At 46.1% G+C, this 24837-nt stretch overlaps 1 protein-coding gene across 1 annotated transcript; it reads right to left on the bottom strand.

Moving 5' to 3' along the window:
- Positions 1 to 268: 268 nt before the first annotated feature.
- On the bottom strand, positions 269 to 4118 carry LOC123055177 (BTB/POZ domain-containing protein At1g50280). Its single transcript, XM_044479146.1, has 3 exons — positions 3755 to 4118; positions 2447 to 3649; positions 269 to 802 (listed from the first exon to the last, which is right to left on the bottom strand). Exons 1-3 carry the CDS (start codon positions 3815 to 3817, stop codon positions 422 to 424), a joined length of 1647 nt encoding a protein of 548 aa, XP_044335081.1. The 5' UTR covers positions 3818 to 4118; the 3' UTR covers positions 269 to 421.
- Between the last annotated feature and the right edge of the window lie 20719 nt (positions 4119 to 24837).

Genomic DNA, 24837 nt, shown 5'->3' with positions numbered 1-24837 from the left:
CCTAGTCTACTTTTTTTTTTGCGGAAAAAACTTTCAATCTACTCATCTTCAATCATGGTAGTACAACGAACTAGAAATAATAAAAATTACATCCAGTTTAACCCCATGATCTTGGCCTAGTCTACTGTTATATTGTCATAATTCAAAAGTAAACTTCACAACATATACTGTAATTAACGTTTATTTTTTAGAGAAAATAAGGTTTGATTTTCCTTGATGATCTTGTTAATTTTCAAATTTCATTACATTATTGTAGGGCAAATTTATGTGTACCCCGCCTCACTCGCAATAAGCAATCAACACGTCACAAGCCAAAAATATAACCACAGCAAAAAAAAAACTTTACAAAGGATCGAGAGGAAGAAAAGAGTGAAGCTCCATGACAGCATCATACCCCCGTTTTTTTCCGTTAGCGAAGTTGCTAGCACATCCAAGGCAAGCCCCTACCACCCAAGACCTTGTTGCCCTTGGCCGCAACAACCCGGGGCGACAACCTCGTCTTCCCTCTCATTTCTTTGCACACCATCTCCAGCTCCGCCACCCGGCCCTGCATCCGTCCTAGGTTCAACCTTAGTGTCTCCTTCTCCTTCTCGTCATCCGACATGACCCGCTTCGGTGTAGGCGACGACAAGGGGCTCTGGAGCGAATTGGGTGGCCGCTGCAAGGACAATGCTTGCACGGCAATCCTCGGTGGGATCCGCCGGTTCCTCGCCAGCTCCTTGCACGCCTCGAGGGTCAGCTTCTCGTAGTTGAGGCACCGGCACAACGTCGCGCGCTCCTCGACGGTCAGCTCCGCGTGAGACTGCATACATTCACAAAGATACAAACATTATAGTCTCTCTCCGTCGCAAGATATACAATGATGCAGTTGTTTTAGATGCGTCTTCCAGTTGTTTTTTTTCCATCTTAGTATGTCATTTGAAAATTGGAAATTTGCAGTCATAAAATGTTTCTAGGTCCTCCTATCTTATTTCAGAATTTACAGTCAGTACATTACATAGGCTACGTCAAATTCAGTAACTAAGAGTTTGACGAACAGGACTTTGTAGGCTCCGTACCGGTGGCTAGCTAGTGCACGGAATGCCGTGGGCGAGAGGGAAACTAAAGCAGAAAGAAGAGACAAAAAGCGGAGGAAGGTGGTTCGTTAAAGGAAGAAAACATAGGAAGCACACCAAAAGCAATCTGGCAGAAGGTATGTATACTCGAGCAAACAAAGGCTAACAGTACTACCTATCACCACTAACAACACAAAGGCGAAATCTCAGCTCTGAAATGATTGGAGCTCTGTAAAAGAACTTGACTTCAAGCAGAGGAAAAATGCTGGCAAACATGTGTTGTAACTTGGTGAAAGCAGAGCCAAAGTTCAGAGTTGTTGCAAGTGCTAGTTCGGAGTCTTGAGACAGAGATAAAATTTTCGGCATGTCGAATGGATTGACTGGGTGTCTGAATGGATTGAGAGGATAAGGCATGATCGATGGATAATAAAGCGGACATGGGTAGTTAGTGTTGAGCTACTGACAAGGTTTCGAGATCTGATCTGATGGACCAAAAAGGGCTAAAGCCATCGGAGCGCAAAGAAATTGCTTCCATACTCCATGACACAAAAGTGCTACACACTCCACCTGTCCATCACTATCATCCCATGGCGAGGTGATCATATTGCTGGCACCAAACTCTATTCGGCTGCTTTGCTTTGCAAAAGACATCATTGCAAAAAAATAAAAAATAAAAATAGCGTAACATAGATAATTATGATTGGTCTAATTTAAATGGTACTCCCTCTGTTCAGAATTAATTGGCACAGCCTCTACGCAATATGCAAAAATATCGGTTTTTGCTAGGAGGGGTCAGAATTAGATCGAATAGCTAGCACCATTTCCATCGGAAAAAGCTAGTACAAGAAAAATCTGAACAAGCTTAGACCTAGACAGACACAAAAGAATCTCAGGTTTATCATTATCCATTTTACAATTCTACTACCTCTGTAAATAAATACAAGACGTTTTAGAGACTAGAGTATTTTGGAGATTGCAATGGTATTCGGTAGCTAAAACATAATGTATTTTGGTTCTAGGTGAACATTGTCATCATGACCTCTTTCTGGCAACAATAAAAATAAATCATCGTGGCCTCGTAATAAATTGAGAAAAATGTGCACAGTGCCAGGTGAAATCTAGGTGACCTTTGCCGTCTCTCACCAGTCACCACCATGGGAGTACCTTGGCAGAGAATATTTTACTGCAATATTTATGATTGGCTTATCACTAGCTACAGCACTTCATCCAACTTTTTAACCTCCGGGTAATCATCGTGAACAAGTATGGTCCGAAATATTTTTTGCTTGAGAAATCGGTTTCAAACATATGAATTGCCTAATTTTAAATCTCAATTGAATTTTCTCCGAATACAGACGAAAATTTTGAAAATTCGAAGAAACGATTCTTACCTCGAGGTAGATGTCTAGTGCCCTGTACACGCCGTCATAGCAGTCCCTGGCGGAGTCCGGCAGGCTCTCGGCGACGGCGAGGAACCGGGACACCCGCAGCCCCTGGTCCGGCGAGATCTCCGCCAGGTACTTGTCCACCAGCTTCCCCGCCTTCCTCATCCTCTGCGACGACGACGGCGAGCCGTCCTCCTCCACGGAGCTCGCGAACACCCTGACGAGCCGCATGACCAGGCTCACGTCGTACACGCCGCCGCCGTCGCCGGACACGAGGAGGTCGTCGAGCGTGGCCTGGTCCAGCATCCGCCCCACCAGCGTCTCCAGCCTGCGCCGGCACTCCCTGCTCAGCCCCGCCGCCGACACGGTCCGCAGCGCCGAGAAGAGGCCCCGGCACGAGAACGCCGCGCCGCCGCCGGCCAGCGCCACGCCGTGCACGGCCGTGTCGGCCAGGCCGGCGAGGACGCCGCCGCCCGAGTCGTCGGCCTTGCGGAGCGTGGCGGCGCGGCGGAGGTAGTGCAGCAGGAACCGCGTCAGCGTCAGGTTCTTGTTGTCGGCGCCGTAGCAGCCGAGCACTTTCATGGCCTTGTCGACTGTCGGCGGGGACAGCGACGCCACGTCGTCGAACCACCACTCCCTGCCGCCGCTCTGGCACGACGGCTTCACCGACTCCGGCGTCTTGGCGGCCGAAGACGGCCGGCCGCCGGCCGTGTCCTGCGACGAGGACGAGCACGTCGACGACGTGGAGCAGTTGGACTTGGGCGTCTCCGCGCCCGCGTCGATCCTGGAGAACAGAGCGGAGAGCAGCTTCTCTTGGAGCCCTGCCCCCGAGGCGTCGGCGGCAAAGGACTCGCAGGACTTGACGGCGGCGAGCACGTCGGGCCACGTCCAGTAGCAGAGCCCGTCGTCCACGAAGGCCTCGGCCTGGGCGAGGAGGTTGCCGGCGCGCACCTCCTCGGTCATCTCCAAGAACGCGGCAGCACAGTGCAGGAGCGGGACGTCGGCGGGGCGGAGCGGCGGGAGGCGGCCATCGCCGTAGCAGAACCGCGCCACGAGCTCGAACCCCTCGCCGCCTCCCGGGAAGCCGTCGAGCTCAACGGACACCAACGCCTCCGCCGCTCCTCTGCTCTGCCTCACCCTCGTCATCTTCCCCTTCTTCTCCCGCGCCGCCATCGCCCTCAGCCGCCCAGAGAAGGCGCACACGACGCTCTGTTATAACCAACCAATCAGTCAAACAAACTGCAACAGTCAGAATTTCCCACAATCGAGAAACTGCATGCTTTCTTGATCGATGCGACGCCGACAGATACGTACCTGGTGGAGAAGGAGCGTGTGGCGGCCATTGACGCGCACCTTGAGGTCACATGCCTCGTCCATGGTGCTCGACGTGGGAGACAACAAACCACCAATGGAAGCAATGGACGTCGCACCCGGAGAAGCGAAGCGAAGTGGAGCGGGACAATATATCTAGGGAGACGAGAGCCGAGAAGATTTGCTTGCTCAGTTCAGCTGCGAGTCACAGGCACACAGTGGCACTCGTCCGGCTTAAAGAAAACTGGTTAGTTCAGAGCGCTGAGTGGTGGCGCGACATGTGCATGTGTCCCAGTGGAAGGGAAATCTACGGAGCGGCTCATGATTCCCAGGAAGAAAACAAATGGGTGTTTTGGCCTTGGTAGGCTCCGTGTTCTCTGAACTCTTTATAGTGCCGGTGTTGGCCGGGCTCATCAGAGATCGATCAGAGTGGTGGTGATTGAAGTAATTGATTGAGGGGAAAGAGGACATCCCGCCTTCTGAGCGCACTAGAGCAAGCGAACAAAATGTCACCCCAGAGCTTGCTCTGTTGTGAATGATGAGTGGATCCAATAGAACAGTGGCACTGTGTGGGCTCAAGTTTCGCACTGTGCAGAGAGATGCTTCACACATAATTTCAGATCGATGACTTTGCCACTGCAGCTTCACATCTGAGGAATGCATGCATGCACAGGATCATCTTCGGCTCTTCCTTCACCCTCTCTCATCTCTTGCGCCAGTTCATAACTTTTCTACTAATCTGGGCAGACATGCCATGCATGTAACACTGTTTTCAAAACTGAAAAAGAGAACGGGCCTAGGGAATCATGTACGTACTGAAAAATAACGAGCCTAAAGATCAAGGAGGACAGCATGACACATGTACATGCGTACACAGTCCTCCGTATTTAAGTACGCCCGTGAGTGCTGTTTTGTCATGATCCAATCATCCAATGCAACTGCTGGGTCTCCATGCTAGTCCAAAACCCAAATTATGCCTGGTTTGTCACATCGGCGACTCAGATCATCCGTGATCTTGGAACTGTCTCCTCTCCTATCCTCCCCATTTAACAAATGCAGATCTATCACCGGATTACATTACATTACATTACACGGCCGAATTTGTTAGCTAGCTGGCCGCATTTCATGACTAAACTACTCTATGTTGGAGCCCAGTGTGTGAATTGATGGTGCCAAAAGGGGAGGGTGAGTTGGAGCACGCATGGCATGGACCATTGCGAGCACCTTTTTGGTGACATGCCAATGGATGTAGCCGATCCAAGAACCTTCCGATATGAGTGAGGAAGAAACAACAGCATCGGCCTATCTTGTTCAGTGCTAACTCAGCTGTTCGCCTGCTCCCCGTACCATGAAGTGGCACGAGGGCATCCAAGATCACTAATCCCAGGTTAATTAGCCAATAAGCAGACAATAGCTAACCAACCAAGGGACAAATCAAATACTAAACACCGTGCATGTTAAGATCTCTAATGCTGCGTGCATGCAGATGCCTCCAAGCTCAACCGGCAAGAACAACAACATGCAGCTATAGCCGACCTCCACCCCGTAGCCACGCCGCCGCCACCCTGTAGCCTCCGTCGACCTCCTGCCCCACTTCAATTCGTTTGCCCGCCGTCGTCGTCGGAATCGGCCCATATTGCCGCCACTGCCATCCCTTGGACGAAAAAACTCACCTCTGAGATTGGTTTGTTCCAAAATAGAGTCGACGCTCAACCATGATGTCGTAGAGCACCCGCTGAGGAGCTAGGCAGTGTCGGAGCTTATATGGCAGCCGATAAGCACGACCTGAGGAAAATCTTCCTCCTGCGAAGTTAGAAGGCTGTCACGCAACCCCGCCGACGACCCATAGCCTCGACATTGCGTCAACATTGTCGGCCGAGGCTCTCACCTCCTCCGCCTGCAAAGTGTTCTCCGAAATGAGTAGGTGCATTCTTTTTTGCTTTTTCATTGCGTTTTACTATTTTTAAATCAAATCCAACCTGGAATATTGCATCGTGTAGATCAGTGGCGGAGCCAGGATTCAAGTATGGGGGGCCGAGTACGTATATTGGTCTAATCTCATTGATAATTACTCGTCGCTCCTATTAAAATTGTCTAAAACTGTCTATCGTTGGGGGGGGCCAGGCCCCTGCTCGTCCCCCCCGGCTCCGCCCCTGGTGTAGATGAAGAGCTTGATGGAGATGTTCTTCCACAACTCTTCCTGGAAAGAGGAAGAAGATGATGACAATTTCAAATTTGCCATTGTGGTGATCGTTAACGAGGACTTTTGGCAACCGAGACTAGGATCACATTTCGGCCGCCTGTACCTCAATTGACACAGAGCACAAGGCCATGAGAAGCTTATGAAGGATTAGTCTTCACCCAATGCAACCTATCCGGGCAAGTATTTTCGCCGACGATTTCGGATGTACCGAAGTTGTAGGGGAACATGTTGTGCAACATAAACTTTATGCTACACGATCGCACCCAGGAACACTATGAATATGATGGGTAACGATGATATCACCAACGAGTAGAGTATAAGAAGCTATGTAGTCTTCCGATGAAGCGCGACGATTCCCGCCAATAGCTTATACCTCCCAACTGCGAGAATTTTTCCTAGACGATTCACCGATCAAGAATCGAAGTAGATGACCCCTCCAAGTTATCCACACGTTCCGAAGTAGTAATCTGACAACACTCCGATGTCTAGGAAGAAGAGCTTCGAGAAAACTAGAGAGAGAGAGAGAGACTAGCGGCGTTCCTGTCAAATTAGGAGTCTAATTTTATTTGAACAACTAGGATGGGATTAGAGCCTGTCTAATTAGGAGTCTAAACTTTAGACCCATTAGACCAGGATAGAGCATAGCTATGTGACGAGGTAGAGCCAACGAAGAGCCCCTCTCTGGTTCATCCAACGACGAGTAAGGAGGGGAGGCCTATTAGGGACGGATCCGGCTTGCCTGCTCCTTCCCCATGCTTCCATCCGTGTTTCCACTTCATCCTACGGCTGTTTTTTTTTCTTTCTAATCTAATCATCCCCTCCCCCCTGATTTTAAGGGGGTGGGGCCGGGTCTTATTTTGTTCCAATCAAATCAAGCCACGTACGCGGGAGCACGGATGGGCGCACGCGCGGGGAGCAGGCAAGTCTCGTCCATTAGAGACTGCCCTCTTGGGTCGGTCTAAGTGGGACTTCTTTCACAAATAAAAACCCAGATTTTTGAAAGTTTTCGAGACCTTACGAAACTTTTTACATATAGATAGAAACTTTTCCGAAACCATGTTTTATACCTTTTCGGAATTCCCGAAACCATTCCGGAACTAACCTCCGTGCATGGCATGATGGACCCGGCCACGGCATGCGACGCCAACGGTCACCCTCCCCGGTTCGCTGAACTCTTTACAGTGCTGGCCTCTGCATCTGAGGTTCATCAGAGTTATAATTGATTGAGGGGAAAGAGGACGCCCTGCCTTCTGAAGGCACCCGAGCAAGCAAACAAAATGTCACCCGTTGCTCTGTTGTGAATCCAACAGAACAGTGGCATTGTGTTGGGCTGAACTTTAGAACTGTTCAGAGTGATGCTTCACACATGATTTCAGGATCTGCATGGGCGGGCATCGGTCGACTGATGACTTTGCCACTGCAGCTTCACATCCAAACAATGCATGCGTGCATGCCACAGGATCATCTTCGGCTCTTCCTTCACCCTCTCTCATCTCTTACACTCCCTAGTTCTCCAGCTCATAATGTTACTAATCTGGCCAGACATGCCATGCATGCAAAGCTGTTCAAAACTGAAAAAGAAAACAGGCCGTCCTAGAGAAACCTGTACTGCAAGAAACAAACGAGAGGACAGCATGGCACATGTACTGCGTTATTTAACTTTGCCCGTGAGTGTTGTTTTGTCATGATCCAATCATCCAATGCAACTGCCCGGTGTCCATTCTAGTCCAAAACCTAAATTATGCCTGGTTTGTCACATCGGCGACTCAGATTATCCGTGATCTTGGAACTGTCTCCTCTCCGCCCCATTTAAGAAAGGCAGATTTATCACCATATTACATTACACGATCGACTTCGTTAGCTTGCTAGCCACATTACATTTCATGCCTAAATTATGTTGGAGCATAAAGTGTGATTGATGGTACCAAAAGAGGAGGCTGAGTTGGTGCACGCATGGCATGGACCATTGCAAACAGCTTTTTGGTGACATGCCAATGGATGTAGCCGATAGAAGAACCTTCAGATATATACTAGGAAGAAACAACACGCAAAGGAGTTCAGAGGGCTAATTGAGAGGAATGCTAGTACCATGCATGATACTAAAGATAATGCTGCGTGCACGCGTGCAGATGCCTCCAAAGCTAGGCAGGAACAAGATGCAGCTATATTACTAATGTTGCTTGCTAGTACTTCCTCCGTAAAAAAATATAAGAGCATTTAGATTAGGGATCTGAACACTCTTATATTTCTTTACAGAGAGAGTAGCTACGTACGAAATCCAGCCACGACTCACAGGTGACAGCATGTATAGATGTATAGACGCCTAGCTCTTGTGTTAATTTTTTACATGGTAATACGTCTCTCATTTATGTCATAAGGATCATAGGGTGTGTTTGGTTTATGCCCAAGTTTGCCTCATCACAGAATTGCTAGCCAAAATATTGGTTGAGGTTTTGGTTGCCCATGATTTTGCCAACATTGGTAAGAAAAATGAACTAGATTTGGCTAGAGTTTATTGGCATGCCAAAATATTGGCAAGCATCAAAACAAAGACCAATTTTTGGTTCATGACCAAAATTTTCTAGGGTACGCTTTGGACACAATCCAAACATACCCATAGTACAAGTCGCGTACACACCAACCTGATAAAACTAAAAAAAAAACAGTAGAACACTATTCTTTGCAGATATAATCATCAAGATCGAAGAATACTCTGAGCTTGACACCAATAGTCGATCACATGCCTCTGGCACCACCACAGTAGCCACCAAAGGAAAAAAAATGACAAATCACTTCTTCACCAGAGTTCGACGCGGCTCCGTCGTTGATATGCAGTTTTGCGGACCTCCAAGGTGCCTCACCAAAGGCCTGCCAAGGCGAAGATATTACCGTTGAACGAATCAGACCGGGGCAACCCCCAGGACATGCCATCAAACTCCTGATCTAATACCCCGCACAAATAAAATGTCAAAGGAGGAAACCATACCCGTTATCAACGAACCACGAACCCAGCACACGGCGTCTAGCTCTTGTGTTAGTTTATTAGACAACTTGGATATTGTGGGCTGTGTAAATACCACTATCGACTACATCTGCTATGGTAGGGACGGCGATTGATCAGAAAAACTTGTAGCCTTGCTGGAATTCAACCAACGCTCATGTTATATTCAAACTGTCTGCTGAATTCTGCGAATATATCATCATGCTAGTACTGCTTGTGATACTCCTACTTCAGTCAGTAGAGTAGCACGCAACTTCCACACATACATTCATCTTTGTTCAATATCAACGCAAGTCAAGAGCCAACCAACTTGATGCCACGAAAGCAGTGAACCTCTAGCAAATGACAAGCGACAGACACATATCCACGTTTCGCGGCAGACTATTCGGTCACGGGGCAGGGATCGGAGGAGGAGGGCCGGGAGGCAAGCGTACGTACGTATGGATTTGAGCGTTGGGAAAACCGGTCGACGGAGGTCATCAGGCGCTCGGAATCGGAGACGACGAATGTTCGCTTGGCGGCACGCAACCAGCTGAGGATCAACTGGTTACTGGTTGGCAGGTGACGACGATTCCCCGGTCGCCGCGCAGGCTCACGGGTGTTCTGTATATCGAACCTCGGTGTTGAAACAGAAAAGAAAGGAAGACACGGCGTCACATATATTAGTGTTGTTTTATTAGAGGCTTGGTGCGACCTTTATTCCTTCTCTCCTCAGACTAGTCACATTGGGAGTAACTTGACTAGTAACATCACACATTTCAATACAAGATTGCTTATATGGCAGCTCATTAATGAGGAGAGAGGGGTTTGTGGTAACTTAGCTAGTTACTGTAACATCACACATTTCAAGACATAATGAGTCTATAGCCTAATAAATGAACTCTTTCATGATACCATTCATATGTTACTACCCACTATGGAGGTAGTAACATAGACTAGTAACATCGTCAAGTTACTACTCTATTTTACTTTCCACTGTGAGCAGTCTCACACATACACATGCAAAGCATGCACGAAAATGTCACCCCTTTGCCCGTTGCGAATCCAGTGGACGTGGGCTCTTCAGGATCTGCAATAAATACAGTGGACATGGCCGGCGCGCTTTCGCCCAAAGACAGCTGGCCGCATTCATGCTGGCCCAGAGTAGACGCGACCGCTCACTGGAGCCGGCATTGAAGCGACTCGCCAGCCCAGAGCGCCGCCCGCTATGCACGCCTTCTTTCTGCCTTGAAGCGTCACCCGTCAGCCTGCCTGCCTCCATTAAACTAAAGCATGTGCGGAGGTACATCGCCCCGAGCGCCACACGTCTGTTACTGTACCGACAAGCATTAAACACCTCTCCAGCTGGCTCCTCGCATTCACCTGCTATATAAACGTGTCCAGGCAACGGGAAAGAACCGCACCTCACCTCTGCTATCCCCACCTCCTCCTTTTACAACACTTGTCATGGCCTCCGACGAACAGAAGAAGAAGTTCTCCAGCATTGCAGCTGTCTGGGTTGCCTGGTGAGCTAGCCCGATACAAGTTAGCTCGCCAGCAAAACCTCCGGATCCGGCGCCACCACCATCGCCATCTCCATCCCTTCCTCGTCCTTTCAGGCTGGACAACGGCGTCTCGCGGCGCATTGGCGGCAACGCGTCAGGCAGGTGGGGAATGAAGCCATGTCGATGGAGGCCGGTACATCCGCGACCACCGTGGACATCGAGGAGAAGTAGATCAATCCATGCCACCGCCGTTTGGGTCCCACGAAGGCCATCACCACTGTGTCGATGGGTTACACCGCCGGTGTCTTGCCAGGTGAACGGGGGCGTAGACCACGGCGACCTTCTTCTTCACGTTAGACCATGCATGCAATAAAACTATCTTCGGCTCATGCTTAACTCTTTATAATGCTGCTGTTGGCCGACCTCTGCGGTTCAGACTTCAGCACTGTTCAGAGTCTGCATGGACGTGGCAGGGGACCGATTGGCGACACTGTAACCGGCTAACTGCATGGTCTAACGCGGCAGGGGACCGATTAGCTTCACAACACAACGTGCATGCCACAGGGTCATCTTCGGCTCACGTTACCCTCTCAACTCCAGTCTGCACTGTCACAATTCAAAAATTTGAACAATCTTACACGGATCTTTAAGAAACTTTGCAGGGAACAGTTTCCCAGACGAAGCAGGAGAAGTATAGCGGTGCACTTGAGCAGCAGAGCGGGTGTCCTTCACCAGGACATGACATTACCAGTATACCCGCGTAAGCACAGAACCTAATCCAGGGCACCAGTGCATGCAACGTCGTTTGTGCACTGTGCAATAATCTATCTGCACTTTTGCGCCAGTGAAAAAATAAGCGTAGAGAAAAATTATTTAAAGCATGCATGACTGGGTACATCAGCCCGTGATCGTGGTGTCATGAGGACCCCATGCGATTATTCATGTTATCCAAGGTATTTGAGCTGCCTCCTCTCCTACATAGCCCCATTTCGTCCCCATGCAAGGACCGTTTCAAAGCACTTTTTTTTGGTGACACGTTAGTGGAATCGAAGAACCTTCACACATGAGGAAGAGAAGAACTAACCGACCCTTAAGCCGCCTGCGACCATCCGCACCGAGCGGTCCGTACGTGTTTTGCCATCCAATGCGGGTCTGTATCGGTCCGTCGACCGGTCCGGACATATTTTTTCCCATAAACCGGATACAAACCCCGGGGGGGGGGGGGGGGGGGGGAGGGTTTTTGCAGGCGGACAGCTGCACGCTGCTCACTGGAGCCGTCATTGAAGCGGCTCGCCGGCCGAGAACGCATTCTGTTGTGCACGCCTTCTCTCCGCATCGAAACGACATCCGTCTGCCCGCCTATCTCCACTAAACCAGTGCGTGTGCCGAGGAACTACTCCGGCATTCCGAGCACCACACGTCCGTTCCTGTGCCGGCCGGCATATCCCTCTCCGAGGCTCATGGCAGTCCGATGAGCGGGTGTTGTTGGGCATAAAGAAGACATGTCGTGGGAGTGGAGATCCGCCCCGGCCGGCATTAGACTAGTTTTACCCTAGTCCGGTAGAGTTTAGTTCAAATATCTCCAGAATGTAAATGTTTTCGTCTAGTTTGTATGAAATCATCCGGTTTGCATGTATTCGTTCGGTTTGTTGAAACCCAGCTTGAAATGTATGCGGGTAACTTTGGATGGCCGGCTCCCACATCCGTGTCCGTGGACCGGTTCACCCTATCCACGAACGGATGCGGTGTCCAGTTTGCAGGTTAGCGTTGGAGATGCCCTTACGGTTGATAGCTCAGCTGTCCGGACCCATACATATAATCATGATGCCGGTAGATATTTCTCAAGAATTAAAATTTAAAACATTTGCATCTCTCGAACCGCATTATGGTTGATGATTCGTTGTGATGCGGTCTTCGAAACTAAATTCCATGTTAATATATTTTTGACGATTTTTTTCCGTCACTAATTGTCTAATTAACTAGATGATGTCCCACGCGTTGCTGCAGGAACCATGTTAAAACAAATGCATTAATAAGTGCTTAAAAAACTAAAACTAATAAAATACAAATGTAAAAATGTCTTAGTTTGCGTTTTAAAAAAAACATGCAAAGTATGAGATAAAATGATGTATAAAAAGAGAAAACATTTTGAACTAAACATAATGTGACATCTTCTTTAAAAGAATGTGAAACACAAACTATTTACTTACCGCACATGTCCACATAAAAATTAATGGCAAAATTTAAATTATAACTGGCATGGATGACTTTATTCCCCTGAAAAAAAGATGTGCATGCAGTAATGAGGTGGCATGGTTTGCATGAATTGATTAATGTAACGAGTGTAACTTATGAGTACATGCATGCCATCTAATGTCACACGATTTTGATTGGACGGCTACAAATAATTAAGGTGATGTGGAAGCACGCATGTTGAGAGAAATCTAGTAGTGGGGGCTAGCTATTTAGATATAGTAGATAGTAGATACCACTTGCACCTATTATAGTCACGTAAAGTAACTTGGTTATTACGTTACCTAACATCATTCTCCGCACATATAAGGCTTATATGATAGGACTTCTATGGCTTTTATCATCTCTTACTTGTTGCTTACACTTGAGAAGCCAATCTCTAACCCTACAGAAACATTGCATACCTAGAAGCATATGCACTATTATCTCCTAACGATATACTTTTATCATGGCAACTGGTAACTACTAACATGAAAGTCAAAATAAACAAAAATAGTACTTCTACGTAAAACACCCATAAAGGGGATTTCAATCAAAATCTCAAAACAGGATATTAGTTCTTTCTTTTGTTCTTGATTATATTGGAACGGAATGATGAACCTATTTCTTCGCTTTTTCACAAACAAATCTCCATAGTACCATGACAGGCCATGTCGAGAAGAACTCATGGATGAATACTGATCAGTAATCGGAAAAATTGTTGGTGCGATAAATCATATCAAAATTTTGTATTCTTTTTTTATTGAAAAGGAAGAAAAAAACAAATTTTGGTCCAGGTAGGCTCTAAATTCTTTATAGTGCTGGTGTTGACCTCTTCGGTTCAGAGTAGGAATTCATGAATGCCAAAGTGGAGGCCCTGCCTTCCTAATACACTCGCACAAGCAAACAAAATGTCTTCCGTTGCGAATCGAATTTTTTGAAAGTTTGAATCCGGAGGAGGATCTTAGTCGACATTGGGAGGAACTGTGTGGGTTGATCGTTAGTGCTGTTCATCGTTCTGCAATCAGAACAGTGGGCCCGTGCAGGGACTGATTGCCGACATTGTCACTGCAGCCTCACATCGGCGCATGCCACCAAAATGTTCCTCGGCACATCATGCACACGATGTTAATCCTTTTTTTATTTCCACGTCAGATGAGAATTCGTAAAACCACAAAATTAATCCAGACATGCTAAAAAATCTGCACTTAAAAACACCAAGCAGCCTAGAGAAACATGTACAGATTAAAAATACGGCTAGTGGCGTTTCAAAAAAATTAAAAAGGCTAGTGAACAGGCAGGACGCACGACAAATGTGCATGGGTACACCGTTTTCCGTATTTAAGGTTCCCGTGATTGTGGTTTTGTCGTGATCAGTAGTCCAAGAACCAAATCATGCCCAGGTTCGTCGTCACATCGGTGACTTAGATTATTCATGATCTTGGAACTGTCTCCTCTCCTCCCCAGTTAAGAAATGCAGATTCTCACCAGATCACACGGTACGTTGTTAGCTACCTAGCCATATTAAATTAATTTAGGACGTAAAGCGTTGCAGACATCTTTTCGGCGACATGCCAATGGATGTAGCCGAAGAACCTTCAGCTACGAGGAAGAAACAGCATGCAGAACAACAGCACCGATCGATCTTTAAGGTTCAGAGCTGAGCTGTCCAGACCCACTCCCCATTACAGATAAGCAAATGAGCATCGCGAGATTTGAGCCACGAGATTGGTTTCCAGGTTGGGAGGTTGATGGCCACTAATTAGCCGGTAAGCAATCAGACAAGGGCCAGTTAACTACAACTAACTAGGGGACAAATCAATTGAAGGGTTGACAGAAGTTCAGAGTGCTGCTAACTAATTAAGAGGAACGCCGTTCCTATGCACGACAAGGTAATGCTGCGTGCAGGCATGCAGACGCGTCCAACAAGGTCGATGGGCAACAACAATAACATGCTGCAGCTACACTACAGTACAGTAGTACTGCATGCTGCTGGCTAGCTATGGAATCCATCGACAACTTGTGTGCAGCAGCGGCAGCAACTTGAATATCGTGTGCTGTGCTGTCTTGTACCTGAATATTACCGTCAGGTCAGCAACATTCGCCGTGGTTATGGTGTGGAAGCTGCAGCATCTAGGAGGGACTGGAAGGAGATATAGGATCTAGCAGCGATTGGTGAGACAAAAGCTGGCCCTAATTGAACTGGTATCAACCCTGCTGGACCTGGGCACCTAGCTGCTGAAAATATAATCTGAAGAACTCAAAGTTTGACGCGCGCTCTACTCCAAAACAACATTTGCGATACTCTGCTACAACTTGTAGCTAGCAGCAGCTTACACGCTAATTATTCAGTGCCGCTTTTCTGGTCTCCGGCAGACTACCACATTTCGCGGCAGATTGCTCGATCACGGGGAGAGACAAACTGAGCGTACGTGTAGGTTTCGCCGCTGGCCGAACTTGGAAACGGAGACAACGGACGAACGTTGGCCTGGCTCACTCACCAACTGAGTGAGTCTGGGACGGGACGGACCAACTGTGTCGGGTGACGACGGCGATACCCTCGGCGCCACGGCACTATGCTCGATCGGCGGTCAGGTGGGTTCCCACGGGTAGTCGCCCGGTTGATCGGTAGTGCATCACCTCCGTTTTCAGATGCTTCTTCAAGTTTTGTTAGAGTTTGTGTCCTGCTCATGAAGACGAGACGATGGCGGCTTCTTGAAGATGGAATAAAGTTTTCCCCGCCTAGTCCCCGTCCCAATGGTGTGTCTAGCATCGTCGGAGGGTGTGTGGAGGTGTGTCTCCGGCGGATCTCGCGAGATTTGGTCGGTGGTTGTCTCTGGTGGATCCGATCGGATCCGGTCTTTGTTCGTCTTTGTTCATGTGTCTTCAGGTTGGACTCTTCCGATCTAAAATTCTCTTCATCGGCGGCGGTTGCTGTTCTGTGGCATTGGTCATATGGGACCTTAGCATGACGACTTCCCGACTGTCTACTACAACAAGTTGTGCCCGACACCGGCAAGAGAGGGGAGATGACGGCGGCGCGCCTTCAGCTCGCTTCAATGCTTGTAGCCGTCGCTAGATGGTCTATGAATCTGAATGTTTTTTTTATTTCTGATGATCGTTGTACTGCCATGATTGCAGATAAATAGATTGATAGTTTCTTGCAAAAACAAAGGGACTAAAATGATATACTCCATATAAGGACAGCGATTGTTGAGACAAAACCTGGCTCTAATTAAACATGGCCATCGGCTCCCAAACAATACGGTGCTCATTTTATTTTACTTTTGCCACAACTTGCACGAATGTCATTTCATGATGAAATTTCGCAAGCACTCAAATCATTTGTCAAAGTTCGTAAAAGAAAATCCAAATTTTGTTTCCTTTTTTTTTCGATTTTATTGTTCATCGCGAGCTTAAATGAGCTCGCAAACAGAAGATGACTTTATCAAGATTACCCCTGTAAAAAGGTAACCGTGATTTTTGCAGTGTTTCTGAACGACTCGTTACCTACAAGTATCATTGCCGTACTTCTAGGATCATAGTTTCTCCGCATGTCGGTTCAAATTTTGAACATGTCCGTAGCTTCGCAGTGTGATGTTTAAAACTTACAGGGGTGGTACCTGTTCCCCAAGTTGCTCAGATTTGGAGTTTGACTATACAAGCCAGACATCAACACCGTAAAGAGCATATATTCCCTTGTAATGCAAAAGTGCTCTTCTGATATGGAGCTCACATGCACCCCAGATGAACAGTTAATTCTGAATAAACAAGCTGATTCTTTTTGCCAACAAGCTTTAATGAGTTTTTCACCTGCGTGCAAATTTTCATGATGAAATAACATTCACGGAGGTCTGGACAAAGAAAAGAAACCAATGCTTCCAAAATAGTTTTATGGGAGCATCGATTTTTCTTCAGACCTCCACAAATGTCATTCCATCACGAAATTTTGCATGAAGATGAAACATTCACCAATGTTTATAAAAAAATCAATTTTTTTTGGATTTTACTATTCACCCAAGTGCATATGTGCTCGAGTTCAGAAACTTTGTGTCTGATGTAATGTGTCTATCTGGGAGGTTAAACTGATTGCCTCTGCAGTTGAGAGCAATTGAATGAGGGCAAATTGGCAAAGAGGACACCCTGTCTCCTGGATGCACTAGAGCAATCAAACAATTTGTTCTGTTGTGGATTGAGAGGAGGGTCTTGTTCATGGGGAATTCCTGTACATGGGGGCAGTGCCAGTGTGTTGGTTGAACTTTAGCACCGTTGCTTCACACGCAGCTTTAAAGCCTGCATGGACGATTGATTGATGACATTGTCACTGCGGCTTCACATCACAAGTTCACAACATGCATCCTAGCAAATCTTGTTATGTTCTTCTCTCAGTCCATGCTGTTACATTTAAAAGGGATGCCCTAGGCCTAGGGTATGTTTAATTGGAACACAAAATTTTCACATGCTGTCTCACTACTCAATTTTGCCATTAAAAATTACAACTACTAAAAAACGCCCTCGATCCGTGAGATGCATGCTCAAAAATGCCACGAGATATCTCAATAATGCCATCGTTTCGTTAGATGTTTGCTCAAAAATGCCATTAGACATTGTTATTCCACGTCAACCCCGTTGACCATGTTATGACAAAAATAAGTCTAGACCCACATGTCAGTTCTCTCTATCTCACAACGATAATTGTGGCCCCACTTGTCAGGAGTAACCAAGCGAATAATTTTACAGGAAAATAAGAACGCGTTGGGATCAAGTGGGCCCCACACTTTATTGTAGTGAGATAGAGGGAGAGCTGGCACGTTGGTTCATACGTATTTATGTCATTATAACATGGCAAAAGAGATTTAAGATCACAATAATGGTGTCCAGTGGCATTTTTGAACATGTGTCACCTTGCTAGGGGGTCTAGGAGTAGTATTACTTACCAACCCTATTATATTCTGCCTTTTCTCTGGGATTAGTTCTTGTTTGTATATCCTACACTCCGCCCAAGTCTCGCTCATTATAACGAAGAGACGCGTTCTGTAGTTGAGGTGGGTGAAGCCGGTTTTCCATTTGTTTTCACGAGTTTTTTGTTTTTTCTTTGGTTTTTTCTTTTTCTTTTTTCTTCTCCAGTTTTATTTTAGTTTTCCTTTTCCTTTTCCACCTTTCTTGCTTTCTTTAGTTTTTTTTTCTTCTCTGGATTTTTGTTTCTTTTTTGGTTTTTCCTTCAAATGCTTGTTCAACATTTTCTCAAATACTTGTCAACATTGTTTTTCAAATACTTGTTCAACATTTTATTTGTTATTCACCATTTTTTGAAATACTTGTTCAACGTTTCTAATACTTATTCAACATTTTCAAATACTTGTTCAACATTTTTCATATACTCGTCGACGCGAGCGCATCCCCCTATCTCGCTTAAAGCAAGATATAGGGGCGCCCAGAATTGCCAGAGGATGTGGAAACCCTAGGAGAAACCCTAGGGGAGTTTCCGATCCACAGGGCCAGACGACTTGGTCCATGGGCCAACATTTTTTAACACATATGTTCATTAATGCCATGAACAATATTTTCAAAACATGCAAACATTTGTTAAATTTTAGAAACATCTTTTACAATGTCACGACCATTTTGTTTTGAATTGTACAAAAAATTGTTTTACAGTGTATAAAAATTATTTTAAAATTTCCCAAACATATTTTAGCAACGCATGACATTTTAGAAATGCTGTGAACAATTTTTCGAATGCTATGAACATTTTTTTAAAACTGCATGATTTTGCTTTCCGTTTTACAAACATTTTCTAAAAATATCCTGACCAAAATTTTAAACTTGTGAACATTTTTTTTGAACTGTAAAAATATGTTCAAAAGTTAAACGAATATTGTCTTACACGGCATGAACTTTTTTTAAACGCATGATGAACTCTTTAAAAAATTTAAGTAAAATAATTTTTGAAATATATGTATTTAGAATATTTAAAAATTTAAATACAAGTACAAAAGAAATAAAAGGGAAAAAGCCGAACGAAAGAAGAAAAATCGAATGGAATGATTGCTACTAGGCCGGTTGTCGCCCACTACGAAAGCCGCCTTAGGCTAGCTGTACGTCTACTTTATTCTCCGGTCGAGACGCGTACACCCCTGTCGATAGGTTTCGACAAACTTTTTTTTCACGAAACCGGACGAAAAAACTACACTAGGAGTATGTTTTGTTTCCTTTCCGAAAGCCGTCTCTCGCGGAAGCAAATCCGAGCCTCTCACAGAAGCAAAACCGTGCCTCTTGCGAAAGGAAAAAAACGTATTTTTTCCATTTTCGAAAGACACGGCCGTGCCTCTAGCGGAAGCAAAACCGTGCCTCTCGCGGAAGCAAAACATAAAAAGAAAATGCGTTTTTTCTGTTTCCGAGAGGCATGGACGTGCCTCTCGCGAAAGCAAAACCGTGCATCTCGCGAAAGAAAAAAAACATGTTTTTTCATTACTGAGAGGCACCGTTGTGCCTCTCACAGAAGGAAAACCGTGCCTCTCGCAAAAGCAAAAAAACAAAAAAAACGCGTTTTTTCCGAGAGGCACGGTCGTGCCTCTCATGGAGTCAAAACCGTGTGTCTCGCGAAGCAAAAATATGTTTTTTCGCGCAAAAACCGTCTATGTCATGAAAAATTTCGCACAAAAAATTTAAGAAAAAGGGTGGACATTAGAAAAGCCAGGAAAACGGAAAAAAATCATCTATAAAGCGGAAAACCGTGCAAAAAAAAATTAAAACAAAATCCGGAGGGAGCGCGACACGTGGCGGCGGCTAAGAGCGTGCGCTCTCAGCCCTTCCCAAGTGACCAAAGAGCATTCTTCGATTAGTTTTCTTTTTGAGGGGTGCGTTCTTTAGTTAGTTGCTCCCTCGTAAAAAAAAATTAAGTTATCAGTTGCGATAATGGGCCAAATTAAACCCAACTTACTTTAGGTAGCCTCTTTTCTAAAAAAAAAGTATCGCTTTTGTTTGTTTTCCTGTGTTACGTGTTACGAACTTTGATTTGAAATTTCATGGCATGTTATATACTATTATTATCTACGACATATCCCTCAAAAAAATCTACGACATAATTTCTTCTTCAATATTTCAAACATTTTAAGATGTCAACCCAAATCGTCTTCACCAGGTGCACAACATGTAGATATGCACCATACATTCTCCTCTGGCTATATTTATGAACATAGAGAGTACATCTCATACGGGTATGTTTGGACTTTGAACAACTTATTTCCCGATTTCGCAAAATGATGTGTTGCAGTTGGGAAAAATTTGCCAACTTCTAAATCTTCAACCTTTCCAAAGTACTCAAAATAAGAACAACCAACATTCTATGACAACTTTGGAAATTTTCAAATATATGGTGAAAAGACTGGATTGATCATCAATAGTGTTGGAAATTTTGGTGAACATGGATTAAAATATTTTCTTGGTTGTACTATTTTGTAAGATATTTTGTAGGTGACATGGCAGACGTGTACGCGCTGCATCATCATAAATCACAAGTTTATACATGTCGCGGTGTCAATTTTCTTGTTTTACTCTTGTTGCTGCTATTCCTAGCTCTAGTTACAACCATGGATAGATATATTTATACCTCGCAAAAAGAAAATGGATAGATATATTTCTCATAAAACTTCAAACTGACTCTAGTGTACAGTTTAGAAACTAGTATAGCTCAAATACTATGAGCTGCTCTCTACTAGCACTCCTCTTTTCTTGTTTTGGAGGTACTCAAGTGCATATGATGCTACGAAAGGAAAATGCATTATGCAGAACTTATTTTCCTTTCTATGACAAGTTCTGCAAGATTTGTAACATGTGAAAAGAAAGGAAAATAGTGCTACAGTTGCTATATCAGCCGTTGCTCTTTTCGCATATAAATCAGGAATCCAAAATAAGTGTCGCAGTTTTGAACTGGGTTAGTGATATTTATTATGGATAGGAGGTAGTGCCTATTTAGGCCAATTGTTTGGCAACGAGTAACATCTTGGCACAAGCATATCCAAGTTTTTTACTCGCACATGTTTACCATGTCGGTATGTCATTTCTAAAATACAAAGGGAGCGCCTTGATGGAGCCACTGAACACTTTGCGAGTTTAAGGCTAAATGAGATGAAGGGATAAGCACCAACAATGACAAAACATAGCGTTTTGACATCAGGTGCGCCAATATATGACAAAACGTTGTGTTTCAATAACAGCAATTGCGAAAATGTAGGGAGGACCAAATTGTAGCTTATGTAAAGTAGCAGAAGTAATTTCATATTACGAGTCCATCATACTACCCAAACTGCGAAGTCCACATTTGCTAGAGAGGGATAAACATGGGACAAAAGGGATCATACTACTAAGTAGATACGCTGATTACCTGACGAACAGCTAATCAAAGAGTCAACTCAGGTAAATGTCGAATTCTTCATTCATCTTCACCGGCTCCGACTTCCTGGCCATGGCGGCTTTCACCTTCTCGGCCTCGTCGGCTCTCACCTTCTCCAGCTTCTGTAGAGCGACCGCCTTCTCGGCCTCGGCGGTTTTCATCTTCTCAAGAGCGCCCGCCTTCTCCGCCTCGGCGGCTCTCAGCTTCTCCTGTAGTGCGGCCGCCTCCTTGGCCTCGGCGACCTTCAGCTTCTCCAGCTCATCTAGAGCGGCTACCTTCTGGGCCTCGGCGGCTCTCAGCTTCTCCAGCTTCTGTAGAGCGGCCGACTTCTCCGCCTCGGCGGTTCCCATCTTCTGTAGAGCGACCGCTTTCTCGGCCTCGTCGGCCTCCATCTTCCGTAGAGCAGCCTCCATCTTCTGTAGAGCGGCCGCCTTCTCGGCCTCGCCGGTTTTCATCTTCTCAAAAGCGTCCGCCTTCTCCGCCTCGGCGGCTCTCAGCTTCTCCTGTAGTGCGACCGCCTTCTGGGCCTCGGCGACCTTCAGCTTCTCCAGCTCATCCTCTAGAGCGGCTGCCTTCTCGGCCTCGGTGGCTCTCAGTTTCTCCAGCTTCTGTAGAGCATCCGACTTCTCCGCCTCGGCGGTTTTCATCTTCTGTAGAGCGGCCGCTTTCTCGGCCTCGTTGGCCTCCATCTTCCGTAGAGCGACCTCCGTAGCGGCCTCCATCGCGTTCTTCACGGCCTGCGATTCATCATTGCTCACCTACAGACAACGTACGTGAAGACATGAATGAAAATAATAAACGATGGAAAGGGCTGGGCGAATTGGTTTTTTTATCTAGCAAACCTGAAGCTGCGGCATGTTTGCCTCCTCAAGGCTTCTCTTCCTCCCGGACGACGGCGACCGCTCGCCGGTGACCGTGTCGTTGTCGCTGCGCGGCTCAGTCTTCACTCTCTTCACCCACGGCTCGGTCTCCTCTCTCGTCACCCACACATCCGTGTCGACGGAGAGACCGCCGCGAGCACGCAACACCTCCTCCGCCATTGCCGTCTCATCGTTGTCCTTGAGCACCGGCCGAATCTTAGATTCCTCGGAGGGCTCGCCCCACTGCACGGGGCAAGGACACGGCGCCTCCGCCGGCGACGAGAGGAGGAAACATTCCTCCCTCCAGTTGACATTGGGAGAGGGCAGCCTCGCCGGCAAGGAGCTACGGAAATGGGACCAACCTAAACCTTTGCTCTTGCGCCCCATGCACAGCCGGAGGAACCGGCGGAATAGTGTGAGTGACGGCGGCACGCCAAAGGAACCACAGAGCTTGTAGAAGTTCGCGATATGGTGCCAACCGTTGGGCGCAAGGCTGAAGTGGCGTAGCACGTCGCAGAAGAGGGCCTGGAGAGGTGGCGGTGTTGTTGTGCAGAAGAATCCAGCTTCCAGCGCGTGAGGGTACACGTAGACACCCCCCGCCGGCGGTGGCGAGCACACGCGATTGCTGGCCGGGCTCGCGATGAAACCCTTCGAGAGCTTGGACACGCAGGAGAGGCCATCCACTGATCCACCTCTTCCTTGGTGAGCCGGGGGATGGTCTCCTCGGCCACCGGCCACGAGCGCGCTGAGCCAGAACCGCCGATGCCGGCGTCCGCGGCGGCGGCGGCGGCGAAGGAGGAAACGGTGTCATCTGGCATATTGCAGATTTGCAGCTGAGGGCGAGAGTATTGCTCTCAAAGAGGAGTGTTGTGGCCCAGTGAGTTCGAGAAACTCACCGCGTGCTATATAGCCTAGCTAGGGGAGGCTTGGACTTGGGACTTGGTCCGACTTATGGGGTGTTTGGTTACAGAGATTTATTGGTGTAGGGACTAATTTAAGTCCCTTTAAGTCCCATCTAAATTAAATATGAGGGGCTTATAGGGACTTAAAATGGGCATTTGAGACTTATGAAATAAGACTCTCAAGGAGGGACTTATAGGGACTTATAGTTGTAATATGGTCTTTTAGTCCCAGGAACCAAACAAGTAGGAACTTATTAGGGACTTGGAACTTATAAATTGGGACTAAAAAAAGTCTTAGGACTTATGAACCAAACAGGGCCTAACTCCACGCCCCGTCCCAACGGAGCCGGCTCGTCAACAGGACCATAAAGACTTGGCACACATCTTCAACAACAATTTGTTCAATTCCTTGTTTAAAAAAAAGTCTGTTCAGTTCAAAAAACAACAGCAATATGTTGGCTCTCGTGACTTGTGCCCTTCATAAAGTTTAAAACAATGGCACCCTCAGAGCATGGTTAATAGTACAGCCAGCTGCTGGCTACAAGCCAATGTCATATCATCTGCAGCCCATCTTATAGCCAATATGTACAATAGTAGATCAAATAAGTGTACTACTTTTTTATTATGTGGCCCACCTTTCATTCTCACAAAGTGCCTAGGAGCACGTGTTAGAGCTGGCTCTTCATGAAGAGCCCGCTTACCTTCTCTCTCCTCTTCTCTTTTCTCCAACTAAGCAGAAATATACTAGTTTATTCCTTATACCCGCTGAGTCAGCTCTATTATACTTGCTCTCAAAGTAACCTCAAAATAAACAACCGTAAATCGCCGCCAAATGACATTATATCCCACTAAAATCGTTAAATTATATAAACTCCCTCCCTCTCAATTTAGAGGGTTTATTTAAAAAAAATTGGTTTCACAATTTGTTAGCTCCATTTTTATTAGTGCACACCACTTGTTCAGAATTCGAGGCCCATTAAATGGCTGCATGCAAGATTTAATAGAAAATTGACCAATGCATGTGTTGCAATGCATTAATAATTGCAATTTCTTTTAGAAAAACGAATGCACTAATTGAATACTTTTGTAAACTATGATATTTTTTGAGGTAATATCAGCGGGAGTCATGGACTTAGACTTGATGTTCAGTTTGGTGTTAAAACTTTGAAAATACCGGTTTGTGGTCATTTAACTTGCCTTCTCGTGCAAATACAGTCACTTCGCTCGTATCTAGCCGTATGGCCTGCCCACGTGGCGCGTCAGCCCGGTAGAGGCCCACCTATCAGCACTTGACACGTGTGTGTGATTTTTTTTTTCAGAAGAGCCCCTCACCCTGTATTTAATTAAGCAGAAGCTCCTGAATAACACATGTGGGTCCCACTTGTTAGAATGAGGTGGTGGGAGAAATGAGAATAAAGATGGCACGCGCGGGAATTTGAACTCCGGACGTCGGGTACACGCATGCACTAGGCAAACACTGCATGAACCAAATACCGTTGCCTATAAAGAGATACACTTGGTTTTATATCGGTCAGAGTTTTTTTTCTAAATTCCTTTTTTTTCGGGTTCGACCAGAAAAACCAATTTCTGAAAAATATTCCCTTTTTGCCAAAGGAATTCAAATGAAAATAAATTAAAAAAACTGCGTCAAAATGTATATTATGAACCCATAAAGTAAAAAACTATTTCATTAGCGAGATTTTTATTCCTTTTTTTTCTCTGGAAAGGGCTGGAAATCCAGGTTTCATAAAATCTCGGCAATTCCAGTGTTTTCGCTCGAAATTTTGAAATAAATTTTGAATTCAAATCCTCTTTAACGTCTAAATATATTTAGTTTCACAAATAACTCAAAAAAGTACTTCCAGTTACTGTGGTCAGCTCGACTTCTCTCTTATATAAGGTTGCATGTTCAGTTCATTGTTACAATAATGAGACCATTTTTTTAATGAGCTTGAATATCACAAAGAAAACATAATACATGGAATAGAACCATGGACCCTACCACTAAT

The sequence above is a fragment of the Triticum aestivum genome, chromosome 2D (assembly GCF_018294505.1).
Source record: "Triticum aestivum cultivar Chinese Spring chromosome 2D, IWGSC CS RefSeq v2.1, whole genome shotgun sequence".
Taxonomy (NCBI): domain Eukaryota; kingdom Viridiplantae; phylum Streptophyta; class Magnoliopsida; order Poales; family Poaceae; genus Triticum; species Triticum aestivum.
This window is presented reverse-complemented; position numbering and strand designations above follow the sequence as displayed.